We start from the raw sequence: 12913 nt of genomic DNA, 5'->3' as shown, positions 1-12913 counted from the left end.
TTTTAATTTTTATTTGAGAATCTTGAGCTATCAATGCATGGTCTGAAATGGCCTTCATAGTCTTTGGATACAGAGGATTTAGTATAGCATTTTATTGTTGATGAGTTCAAAACATGACTTAATTTAAACCATTAGCCATTCAACCAGCCTCACATTTCCCCCTTCTCTCAGTAATGCTGTGATCACTGTTGAGAAACTTGTCATTCACTTAAGAAGAAGGTTTACGATTAGGTTTTGTTTTTGAAGAAAAATTCTTCCCTTAGAAATGGTTCCAATCTTTTGCCCAGCATGTTTGTTTGATAGCCTTCAGAGTATGCTGTGGTAGTCATTTCTTCTGTTTAACTTCACAGGCTTATAAACAAGTAAACCAGTCAGAGTATAGATGTAAATCTCATTTTTTTCAGGAAAAAACATCTGATGATTATTTATGCAAATGGAAAAAACATATTTTTAAAGTTTCATTATTGTTACAGTAGACCCTGCAAAACAAACCTATATAAACTCTAAATAATGGGAAAATCAGGACTCACTCAGTAATTATTATGTAGCACCAAAATTATTGAAATGCTGGCAAATTGAATTTTAACACATGTGCTCATGATATTTGATTTGACCATGATATTTGATCATGTTTGGTAGCCATGATATTTGACTGGTGATTTGCACCAATCCAGTGTGGCGACAAGAACAATTCCTTACAAGAGGTGTGTTGAACTGGGGCATTCAGCATGTTGAACTGCTGAATAACATAGATTGCTTTTTTTTAATATGAGTCTCCTAAAAGAAACTGAAGACCCTGTAGAAATTCTGCAAATAAAATCTCACATTTATTTGTTGACAGGAAGCTGACTGACATATCCATATTGTGAGACCACACAGGGATTCTCAGCACACCTTCTTGAAACCTTCAATAGTTAACTATTGAAGAGGCAAAACCAGACTTTGTTCTTGCCTTTATAATCTTGGAATGATCTTTCACTTGGTGGTATTCTCTCAGCTTCTTTGGCTCCTGGCTTTATGTTCATCTTAGCAACAGCTTTATTCCAATCATATTCTTTGTCCCAGTAGTCTACATGAACATATTATTCTGTTTCTGGTCCTGTGCAACAGTGTGTGTTTGTGTCAAGAGTTGCACTGTGCAGGGTCAGTGCAAAGCCATGGAAGGAGCCTTCAGTGCATCAGGTTCTCTTGGACTCCAGTGGTTGTGTAGAAGAGCAGCAGAACACTCAGAGATCCTGAGATGCTGCAGGAGAGCCCAGCTGTTTGCAGCTTTAAGCCAAGTGTGAGCTGGTTGCACTGCAGTGGCAGCTGGGTGTACTTGGCAAGCAACATTTTCAGGTTTTAATTGCATTTACTAAACCTGTCACTTTGCTGATACTGCCTTACAGATGAAATGACCTTAACTTATGGAACATCAATTGCCAGTTGCTGCCGTGCATTTCCAAATTGCCTGTGAAAGTTGATGAACAACTTGCTGCTCATCAGTCAATTTCACAATATAAATATCTGAAGTTTTCTGTCATAATATTATAATTTCTGTCATAATGTTAATAGTTTTCTGTCATAATATTAAGGCTCAGAACATTATAGAGTATTAATTCATTATTAGTACCTGCACTTCCACTGTGTTTAGCACAGTGCTTTTACTACAGTGAAATGTTAGCTGACCATATATTCAGAAATAACCACAATTTCTGAATCCCAACTCACTAAAAAATAAATGTCTGAAAAATGATATTAAAGTGAGTCTTGCAAACCAATTTTTTGTTTGAATGTAAAACTAAAAAGACAGATGGAAAGTAACCTTAGAAGTCAAAATTCCAAAAATGAAACTCAAAGTTAAAATCTTAACATGAGGTCATTTAAATATGAAATTAAATATGTGACCAGAGAGGAAAAAAGAAGGATAATCTCCCTGTCCATCTGGCAAATGGATGACTAGGAAGATCATATCCTTAGAACTGTTCTTGCAAAACAACTCACTGGAGACCTGACCATAACCATGTGGATTGTGAAATGTTTGTTGCTCTTGTATCAGTGGTGTGTTGTGGTATTATTATAATGTAGACTTTGGGGTTTTGTATTGTATGAGAAAGTACTGGAAGGTGAGTCATAGTTACTTTTTTTTCTGTTAGTTTTCTGGGTTTTTTTTCTGAAAACTCATTTTCTCCATTTTTAGTTATTGATTGATAGAAAATGATGATTCTGTCCTTGTATGGATATGGTGCTAAAGGTTTCATGTGACTAGCAGCATAAGTGGGAAGAGAAAAAAAGAGATGGAGAGTGAAAAAGAAACTGAAAGATGCCAGAAATTGAGTACAAACAAGATAGGATGAAACTGATTATTTTAAAACCATGCAGTAAATTGAAGAAGGAATAAATGGGTTCCATTTGCATTATTTGAATCATATGCTTTTCTTAGACCAATTTTCAAGCTGAATAATGAGTATGGCAATATTAATTATGTAATGAACTGAGGTCTTATCTAGATATTTCCTGAGAACCACTAAGCCCTTAATTCGTGGAATATCTTATGAATTCTCAAGTGTTACTTCAAACCAGGGCTTACTTATTAAAAAGGTCAGCAAAATCAGACTAAAGGGCTGTTAAAAATATCTAACAAAATGTAAACCAAGTATATCTTTCTGGCCTGTTCTGTATTGCTGGGAAAGCCTTCAAAATAAATCCTGTAAAATGCAGGGGTTTTCCAAGGCCCTGGGCAAAGACTGAGCCTGTGATTCATCAGGCACGGCTATAACGTAAGAGATCAGGGTCTTCTCCTCTCAGAAGTGACCTGCACTTCTCCATGGACACTGCTCTCTGTCTTCATCCACTGCTGCTGTGCAGCCCCTGAGGCCACCTGTCCCTTCTGCCACGTCCTGCCTTCTTTCGTGCAACACTGGAGAAGCCTGGGACAGTCCTTGTAGTATGTATCTCCAAAACACTGAATTTGTCAACATCAGAAGGATTAGCAGCCAAGTTCCCTCTACTCTTGTCTCTTTTGGAAGAACATGAGGAAAGTTTCAGGACTATTGTCAAAGGAATTTTTAGTCTTGGTAGCAGGGGAGAAAAAGCAGTGTGTCATATGACAGCTAGAGAATTAATTATGAAAAAAGGTGTATATATTTTTTTCTGTTGAAGAATATTTACAGTGTTTTAATACAGTCACAATTCTCTTCCAGTCTGACACACACAATTTATCCTTTTATTTTTATGTTCCTGCCCACCACGTGTCCTTTCCTTTTTCAAAACAGACCATGAAAATATGTTTTTCTGATGAGAGGCAAAAGGCATGGCTATTTAACTGCATGTTTTTATACATCTACAGATGCAGCAGCTTGAGAAGCAAGTTATAGATGCTGATCGTCAGGCAGAGAGAGCATTTCAGCAGGTATAAATGGAATAAATATCTCCATTAGCTGTGTGCATGTGATACTTCAATGAGGTGAAAGTCAAAAAATTGCTTGATTTTTAAGTACTTCTAAAAATGGAGAAGAAGATAATTTCCTTTAAAGTCTATTGATTTGTCTTAACAGAGAGTTCTATCACCTTTCTTTGCTCACTATTCAGTTCATTTCAATAAAGTCAAAGCTAACATCACAAACCAAAAGTAGATACACTGAATGAGCTTCTTCATTAGTGCATCATGAACCTTTGATACATGATGCATGTGGAAACAAAGGGGAGAGGAAACAATGATCTGCTTTAGAAGATCTGTAAGAAAATAAAATCAGGCTACCCAATACAGCTTTTAAATAGAACTGTTCTGTGTTGTTTGTTCCTCTTGTAGAAGTTACATCTTTTAAAGAATGAGATCGTAGCTAAATATTTAACTGAAGTTGCCTTTTGATTCCAAATAGCAGACTTAAGCTAATGTAGACATTTTATGAACATATCTCTGGTATCCCTGAAACATTCTTCAGATCTTACTGTGAGACAGATAGAAACTGAAAATTATAAGACTAAAATGTTCATGTACTAATTTGGAGTTAGAAAACATTCCTGACTACAAGCCAAGTATTTTTAAGCAATTTTTTAGAATGCTACCGATAATTTGCTGGGTTTTTTTATAGTGTGCAATTGTTTATTTATTAAAACATTGTTTACAGCTCCCTGTAGATAAATTGCATTCTTCCCATACTGGTGTTTCTAAAAGCTTCTGTGTTACAAAACTAGAAGCTTCTCGCAGATAGTACCAAAACCTGTGTAAGATCTTTCAGTGTTTTGCCAGTCCTGTTGGTATTAAATGAATAGGGAGATATAATGAACTGTGGGGATTCTTCTCAAATAGGTTTCAAAACTTTGCAGGGTTGTCTTGAATCTTAAGTGCAGAGGCAACTTTAAGTTTATTTTGTGATTAAATTACTAGCTTTGACTTGGAGTGTTATGTTCCTTAAACTTTTATATTTGACTTTCCAAATAGGTGCAGATCATGGAAGAGAAATTAAAAGCAGCAAATGTTCAAACAAGTGAATCAGAAACCAGGTTGTATAAGAGATGTCAAGATCTGGAGATCCTGATACAAGATAAAAATGATATAATACAAAAATTGGAGCAACAACTTGAAGAACAGGTTAGGAATAATGGTGTTAAAAAAGAGAAACATCAATTCCCTTTTTAATTATATGAAAGTAAAATAAAAATTTAGAACAATGGAGGACAGAAAAGTTTACCATTATTTCTGTTGTTTGATTAAAGGGGTTCCCATTCGAAGTATATAATTTGAATAATGTTTATTCGTTTTCAAATTAAGCTCTGGCTTCCATTGAAAGAACATGTGACCTTTAAGAGGGGAAAGATGATATTCCTCTTCACTGTCCCCCCTGAAGAGCTTTCATTCTTACTAGAGGAAAGAGGAATAGCAGCCTCTGTGAAGACTCTATTCCTCATTTTTAAAAAACCACCATGTATTACCCAGGAGCCTGAATTACTTCAAGCAGTCTTGGGATTTGTGTCTGAAGATGCTACTCAGGCAGATTATATTACTCAGTGAAAAATATGCTTATGTCAATTTTTTCCAGAAGCAAATAAGACTGCAAGAAGCAAAAATCATAGAAGAAAAAGCAGCTAAAATAAAAGAATGGGTGACAGTCAAGCTTCATGAGGTATAACTCTTGCTACAATACTTACACAGGGAATATAATGGTGTGACTGGATATTCCTTAGACCTTTTGGCTGTTAAAGGCCTGCATGCCTTGGAAACATTGCTTCCCAGTTTCATTGATTTTCTAGTTATTTGCTGGAAAGAGGAGAATTGAAAACAACGGCACAGAGAGCAGAGTGTCCATGTCATGTAAATTCTGATGTCTGATTTGGTCAGCCAGTATGATCTGGGTCCTCCTTCTGAAGGAAGGACCCAGCACTGCTCTCTAAAATGTCAACTTCTCCACTAGTTGAGAGAGCTTAGCTGGCAAACTCAGCTTATTCAAGCAGATGCCTAAAGTGTGAATAATCTCCAGAAAGCCGACCAAGCCTGCTGGGGCCTGGCAGGAAAAAGGCCTTGACCATTTTTTATTTCACAATGCCCACACTACTCTTAGTCATGAATAGTTTCAGGGACACCAGCTCTAGTTCCAAGAGACCAGTTGTCTCTCTTTTTCCTCTGCTGTGCTACGATAACCATGTCTCTGCCCTGCCTAAAGCTGCCAGCTTTGGGGTGCAGCTGTGCTTTCTCCTCCCTGGGTGTAGAATTCAAAGTTGCTCGTAAAAGTTAAAATCTTACTCTCTTGTAGTTAACTGGAAGTTATACTCAAGTTGAAAAACAATTAAGTTATTGTTTTTGAAGTAAGAAACTAGAAGGTTCTTACATAAAATATTTACTTTTCATCTGTGAGGGCTAAAGTAAATTATTTAGAAATAATTTAATAAAAATACCATTCAATTTAGCTAAAATTACCAGGAAAACGTTTGGACAAAATCAAGAATGACTCAAAGTATTTACTTACTCTTTATGGAAAATCTCAAGCTAGTTTCACAGATGTGACTAAGTGTCACTCAGTGGGGAGTGGAATTGCTGGCTCCCTTCTGTGTGACAAGGGATACTCAGATTCAAATCTGTTTGTCTAATCTGGAGCAGGAGTTTGAACCAGCAACTTTTACCTCCCACTGGGGGGCTACAGCAATGGGTTGTTGGTTTTTTTATTTCCTGTACAAACACTTTTGTTTGGTATAAAGTTTGTTGGCACTTGTTTTGGTTTTTTTTTTTAACTTTCAATGTGGGAGAGTAAGGAGGCATTAGGACCAGAATTCCCCCTGATTCCTCTGCTCACTCTTGGTTTTGCCAAATGGCACAGGAGTTTGTAATTCTAGCCTTCCACTTTTATTGAAAATGCCAATGCAGTTTTCTTTTTCCTCTTATTTATTTAGAATTTTTAAAGCAGTCATGGGTTTGCTTGGTTGGGGGAATGATTTTGGCAGAATTGAGCAAATAATCATTGCAGGAAATTTAGTTGTTCAGAATAAAGAACAACTCTAAATAAAAGAACAGCTCTAAATGAAAGAACTACTCTAAATACCTAGACTGGTATTTAGAGTAGCAGAGAGGAGATTATTATTTGAACTAGCTCTATCCTTAGATAAGCAGAAAGTCAGAGAAAACATAAAAGATGTAATGACTTTAAGATTTGTTTCACCAATGGATGAGATTACATTTATATGCTTTTAGTTAGAGGTGGAAAATCAGAACCTTCGCTTGATCAACCAAAAGCAAACCAAAGAGATGAAAACAGTACAATCTAAACTGCAAGGTAAATGTACAAATCTTCTGAAAACTTTTCTCTCTGTGGCATATTTCTTTCTATTCCCTATTAATGTGTGCAACTACGTGATTGAAAATATTCTGTGAAATCCCAAAGATTTCAGAGAGTATGAACTGACATACCGGTGACTGCAAATGAAGGTTTTAGGAAGGAATCATTTGGTTTTATGCTGAAAAGACACACAGACAATGCACAACTGGTATTAGTGGGGTGAATGGGTACCACTGTTACTTCAGAGGTTCTGCAAGTAGTAAGATTTTGCTGCATTTAGGACAGATGTTTGCTATCACATCTTTACAGCATAGGTGGTCATAAAACTGTTAAAGAACACGTGAATGTCAGTCTGCATTTGCTTTTTCTAGCAAAGGGTCAGCTGGGAATCAGAATTCCAATCAGATATTTTTTGTTACTACCTTTGACTACAGTGATCCAAAATCTTAATTCAGACCCAGTATCACTAAGTTCCTCTCCAAATGGTATAGCAAATTTAAAACTCATGAAGTGTAAATAGAAAAGAGAGGAATATCCCCTCCAAGAAGCATTATTATAAGATCAAAGTTGAATTTTATTCACCATCACATTGCCTGTTCACCAGTTGAAGTGTGTCTGAAGGTTCCCATTGTCCTCTCCACATTTGGTTGATTTGACAATTTACTATCATTTGAAAATTTTGTTAATTTGCTACCTAGCCCTCATTTCTTGATAATGTATCTTACATATACATGTAAATACACAGGTATTTAGAAATGTGTGTAGAGGAGTGTGTACACAAATAATACGCATAATGTATGAGAATACAAAAATTTACAAATTCATATACAATATAAAGTCTTTAAACTAAAATGCACTTTTCTGTTAATGAAGAAACTGGGTAATTTTGGTTCTTTGCTATCTTTTGATAAGTAGCAACATACTTCTTCCATACACTTCTAGTCATTCTCTTCTGAGAGATCTATCTAAAGGCTTTTTGTCACCAAAACTTTTGTAGTTTCCAATGCACAGTTACTGATGTGCCCAAAAATATTAAGAAATTAAGACCATTTGCAGTGTCCATGCTGGTGACAGACTATAAATATGAACACGTGGTACTGTTTTAAGCAGTTTTACAGGTAGGGTAAGGGCCTTTTGTTCCTGGATCCACCACAGGGATTTTTATGAACAGGGATGGACAGACTTCATGTTTGAGGCAGTTCATCAATTTCTGCTTTCACTTTCTCTTGTAGTCCTCCTCCAAATAGACCTTCTAAACCTGGTAACTTACTCTTCTGTATTTCCTATGAAATTGTTAAAAGATTTTTTCTTTCCTTTATTATATCAATTTTTAAGAACAAGAAACATTACTCTGAGTTTCTCCTGATACAGAGAGATGTCAGGTAGCTTTTTTTCCCTATAATACATTTTTATTATCTTTTTTTTCCTAAATTTTAGTTATCTTTAAAGAAAAAAACTTTGCACTGTAAAGAGAAGAGTTGCATAGCTTTTTGTATCTCACTAACACAAGATTTCTGAATTACTGTTCTTCAGAAGCTACTGGTAAGAAATCTGTTACTTCAACACAAAAGCCTGGAGAGTGTCAGCGACTAAGCAGTTTGACTTTTGGATGCTTTTCAAATAGAGCAAGAAGTCCTCAACCCTCTCCTAAGCTTGAAGAAATAAGCAAGGCTTCATCTAAGGAGTCAGCGTACCCTGAAGGCAAAAACATGCCAGGTACCTCGTTATCAACACTGCCATCTTTATTCTGACACAAGCAGGAAACTAAAATCAACAACTCTGTCAGTGCACCCAAACCAGCTGTTTTCAAATTGCATACCACTACTGTCTCCCTCTTCATTGCTACTTTTCTATTACTAGGAAGAAATCATCCTGTTGAGCACTACAGTCTCTGTAATATCACTAATACATTATCTGGCAGCATGCAGAGGCTCCTGGCTGCTTTGGCTGCAAAGTAAAGATGTGATTGTGACCTTTGCTGTTGCTCTGGTCCTTTGCTCAAATCCCTTGTACTGTTTATGACTTCAGTATTTGCTCCACAGTTAATCATGGTATCCAAAATGTCAACCAAAAGTCTTTTGAAAATCAGAAACTGACAGAGATCTATGAATATTTTGTGTATTTATATTACAGCAATTATGAACGTGGCTATGTATTCTTACTTCTGTTTTTACAGAGAAGGCAATTGAAGTAAGTGATTTTTTTCAAGAGAAAGGATAAGACACAGAACCTTAGGCTTGCCTAGATGGAAACAGATAATTTTGGGGACTTCATTACTTAATATAGGTGAAATTAACACCTTTGAGTTATTCAGTCCATTTAAACTTTATACAGGTATTTAACACAGACTTTTCCAAGTGTCTGTGTAGAAAAACCCTAGTTCTTGCATCCAGTTTAATTTGAGAACATGCAGGCCTCACTAACATGTTGCAAGTTCTAGCTCTCTCTCGTAAAACCAGGTAAAAGCAAAGAGCAGGAACAAAGCTATTTTTAACACAGCGTCTTTCCTGAAGTACTTTCCATGAGACTCTTGTGTATTTTAAGCATTCACCATTGGGAATACAATAATAGCTCCCAGAATAAATGTCTGTTTATAAACACTGTAGAAATGCTCAGAATACTTGATTTGTTAATGAAAATCCTTTCTGACAAGCTTTATTAAACTTTAACTTTCCTTAGATTTAATAAAGCAGCTAAATTTGTATGCCCTCTTAAGTAGTTAGCTTTTTGTTAGTTTTATTTGTTTGTTTGTTTTCACACATACATGGCTTTAAAATATGGCTCCAGTCTGCTTATCTTTATATTCATTGACATTTTTAGTTCAGCTAGAACTTTGAGTAACGTTTATTACAGTTTTTTGGCAAACTTAATTTGCATTCAGTCACATTAAAAATTTATGATATTTTTCTTAATGTGTATTATTTACAGTATTAAAAACCATAAATGTTCTCAGCATTTGAAATTATTACCTATTTACTACTTGCAGGCATGATGACAAAACCATTTATAGGCCAGGTTTGCTAAAGTAATTTTCTCCTGTTCATTATATTCCTCCTCCAGAGAAGGATATCCTGGAAACTACTTTTGCTGGTCCTGTACATGAGACAAATAAAGGTCAGAAGTCATTGCAACAAAGTTCCTCTGGTTCAGAGCAGAACAAAAATGTGAGAACAAGCTGCTCATCCAAAGACATAGACAGTGACATGTCAAAGAACTCATGCACTACTGGGAGTGACTGGAGCTCAGATGAGGATGGAGGAGACAATAAAGGACTGAAATCCAGGTGTGCATCAACTCTTTCAAGCCACACATCTGAAGAGAACGCAAGGTACAGTAGAGTGGGAAGTGAAATGTATTTGACAGCTTCTGATGACAGTAGTTCTCTCTTTGAAGAAGAGAGTTTTGATGTTAAGAGGACTCAGCAAAAGAAGCTATACTCATGGCAGCAAGGGTCCCAAAGAAAAGGCCTGAACAATCCGGGTGGAAAGTGCAACTCTGACTTCACAAGGAAAAAGAAAGACCAAGACAGTTCTTCAGATGAACTGAATAAGAAATTTCAATCACAGAGGCTTGATTATTCATCCTCATCCAGTGAGGCAAATACCCCAAGTCCAATTTTAACTCCTTCTCTGACACCCAAACACCCAATTCTAGCAACTTCTGCAGGTTCTCAATGCACAACTCCATCAGATTTTCCCTCAAATTTGCCACATCCAAAGTTAAGGACTCCTAATGTCTTTAGTCTAAATTCAGTGTTAGCAAAGAAACACCTAAGCCAGCCCCAGCTGAGTTCTGACAGAATGTTTGGTAGGAACAGAAATGCCATAAGCATGATCCGTCCATGGAGACCTCAGGAAACAGACATAGATCTGGTGGATGGAGAAGATGCTGATGTTTTAGAGAAAATGGAGATTAGCTGTGATGAAGGAGTGTTTACCTATGACACCACTGAAGCACAAAATGCTGAAGCCCAGGAACTTTGTGATATGACAAAAAAGGGTGCTAGCAACAAACCTCCAACGCCTCCATTGCATCGATTTCCTTCCTGGGTAAGTGTGCTAATAGGGATTTTTCCTGCTGGCAAAACTAACTTATTTTCGTTACTCTCTTCTGGGATTTTTTTTGCCTCTATTTTAATTACTTTCTGTTTATTGACAAGACAGTGCATTACCTTCATCATAACTACAAGCTCAGAATCTAGTTTTATTTTCAGCACAGTATTCCTGCCACTGAAAAACACAGTCTGTATTTTATAGACAAACCTAGATTTTTTTCATGTGACATGTAAGTTATGTATGTCTTCCTGAGTGTATCCAAGGATGTAATGCTTATGACTGCATTTATTTATTTATCTGAACACTAACACAGCCCAAGAATGTTGTCAATGCCCTTGCTGTAACCACTGTACCACTCACAATCTAGACAATTAAGTTGACAGCAGACAACTACAAATTACAGAAGTAATTGATCACATTTCCAAGTAAAATTTTAAAGCCATCAGTCAGGATATTAAAATAGATATTAATATGTCGTACAGAAAATCCAAAATTAGCTGTGTCAAAAACTCACTAATTCTGTGGTTTCAGTGTCAGAGACTTCTTAATTAATAATTTATTAAATATATTTATTAATTATTATTCAGGAATAATACATTATGTAACAACTTCTCTATATTTACTGAACTTTTTGCATTATACATTTTGTTATGGTAGCCTTTTAACACAAAATTGTTAAAATGTTGTGTTGTAATGGCATTTCTCTGCTCCTAACACACCATCTTCCATTAAAAACCATTCTTACTGAAGCTTCTTTGGCACCTGATAATAGTATTTTTAAGAATAAGTTACTTACATTGTATGAAAAATGTCAAAAAAGGCCATGGCTATCAGTGTACAGCACAGAAAAGAAGGATGCATTTTTCAGCTGCTATTGACAATGTCATTTCATGAACCATTTTATCACATAGTTGCACTAACACAAAGACTAGGAGGTTAACCAGAACAAAAGTAATTGTTGTATTTTAATTATCTACTATCAAATCCATTCTGCTTGTATAGGAAAGTAGAATTTATGCTGTAGCCAAATCTGGTTTAAGGATGTCTGAAGCTTTCACCATGGAATCTCTTAATAAAAGTAAGTGGTTTAGCTGTTCATTGTCCCATCAACAAAAGTTTTCTTCTTATGGTGATTTGTGAGCAAGGACCTTTAAAATATTTTTAGAAAGGTTTATTTAACAGCAGTTTAAAGCCTAGAAGATTATTGGTTATCTTCTGGTACCTCACATCTTGACTTTGTATTGAATTTGTACTTTGTTCATTCCAGTTTACTTTACATTTCACTACTTTGAAGAATCTATGCCAGGTACCAATTTTAAAAGGGCTAGTGTTTGTGACTGCAATTTTATCTATGTCTTTAAAAGCACTGTAAATTTCAAAAAGCTTTAAATCTCACAGCCAAAACAGTTCAAGAGTTAGTTTGCTTTTTATAGCAGTTATAGAATGCAAAAAAAAAAAAAAAAATTTTGTTAATTGGGGGGTGAATTAGGAAGGCAATTTATAAAATATGTTGCTTTTTTAGATGCTGTTTCACTGACTTCATGCTCCATATCTGGATTATATACTTCTCTGATATATAAGAACATGACCACTCCTGTCTACACCACTTTGAAAGGGGTAACTGTATTACTGTTTAAAGAAAATTTTAAAGTACCATTAGGTTTCACATCCAGGAACTTGCTATTTCACATTTGATACTACCATGCCAAATATGTTGTAAGCTGATGTACAGAGATCAAAGACCCCCAGAAGTAATAGAAATGTCAAATAGCTGGAGGAAAAAAAAAAATACTGCCTATAAAATGTTACTGGCCTAGGTCAATTCTTCTTAGGTTCCTTGCTGATTTTTTCCAAAGCCTTGTTAATTATTAAGCAGAACCACATGGCGTTCAATGCCATAATTAAAAGTGTGTGTATGTGTAGAAATGTCTTTGTGTCAGTGCCAAAGCTGTTTCTAGTCACACAGCCAGCAGTCAGTAATCACAGCATTGTTTGTCTTCTGGCAGCCTTTTGTGATTTGGAAAGACCCATGCCTTGAGCTACCTCAGGTTTCTGTTTTAAAGTGTGGGTGTGGTTGAGTCTGCAGAGGGCAGAGGGAATTCAGTTTCA

General features: G+C 35.9%; 1 protein-coding gene across 4 annotated transcripts in view; it reads left to right on the top strand.

The window, feature by feature from the left end:
* Positions 1–12913, top strand: part of PLEKHH2 (pleckstrin homology, MyTH4 and FERM domain containing H2) — a 57374-nt gene that overhangs the window by 16838 nt on the left and 27623 nt on the right. For 3 of the 4 annotated variants that reach the window (XM_064708987.1, XM_064708986.1, XM_064708988.1), the window contains exons 3-10: positions 3329–3391; positions 4424–4573; positions 5022–5105; positions 6665–6746; positions 8283–8465; positions 9810–10798; positions 11807–11882; positions 12327–12421. In XM_064708987.1, the coding sequence (XP_064565057.1) occupies positions 3329–3391; positions 4424–4573; positions 5022–5105; positions 6665–6746; positions 8283–8465; positions 9810–10798; positions 11807–11882; positions 12327–12421 (1722 nt within the window). The remainder of the gene's footprint in view (positions 1–3328; positions 3392–4423; positions 4574–5021; positions 5106–6664; positions 6747–8282; positions 8466–9809; positions 10799–11806; positions 11883–12326; positions 12422–12913) is intronic. The other variant, XM_064708989.1, reaches the window with a different exon arrangement.

The sequence above is a fragment of the Zonotrichia leucophrys genome, chromosome 3, assembly GCF_028769735.1.
Source record: "Zonotrichia leucophrys gambelii isolate GWCS_2022_RI chromosome 3, RI_Zleu_2.0, whole genome shotgun sequence".
NCBI classification, from domain to species: domain Eukaryota; kingdom Metazoa; phylum Chordata; class Aves; order Passeriformes; family Passerellidae; genus Zonotrichia; species Zonotrichia leucophrys.
This window is presented reverse-complemented; position numbering and strand designations above follow the sequence as displayed.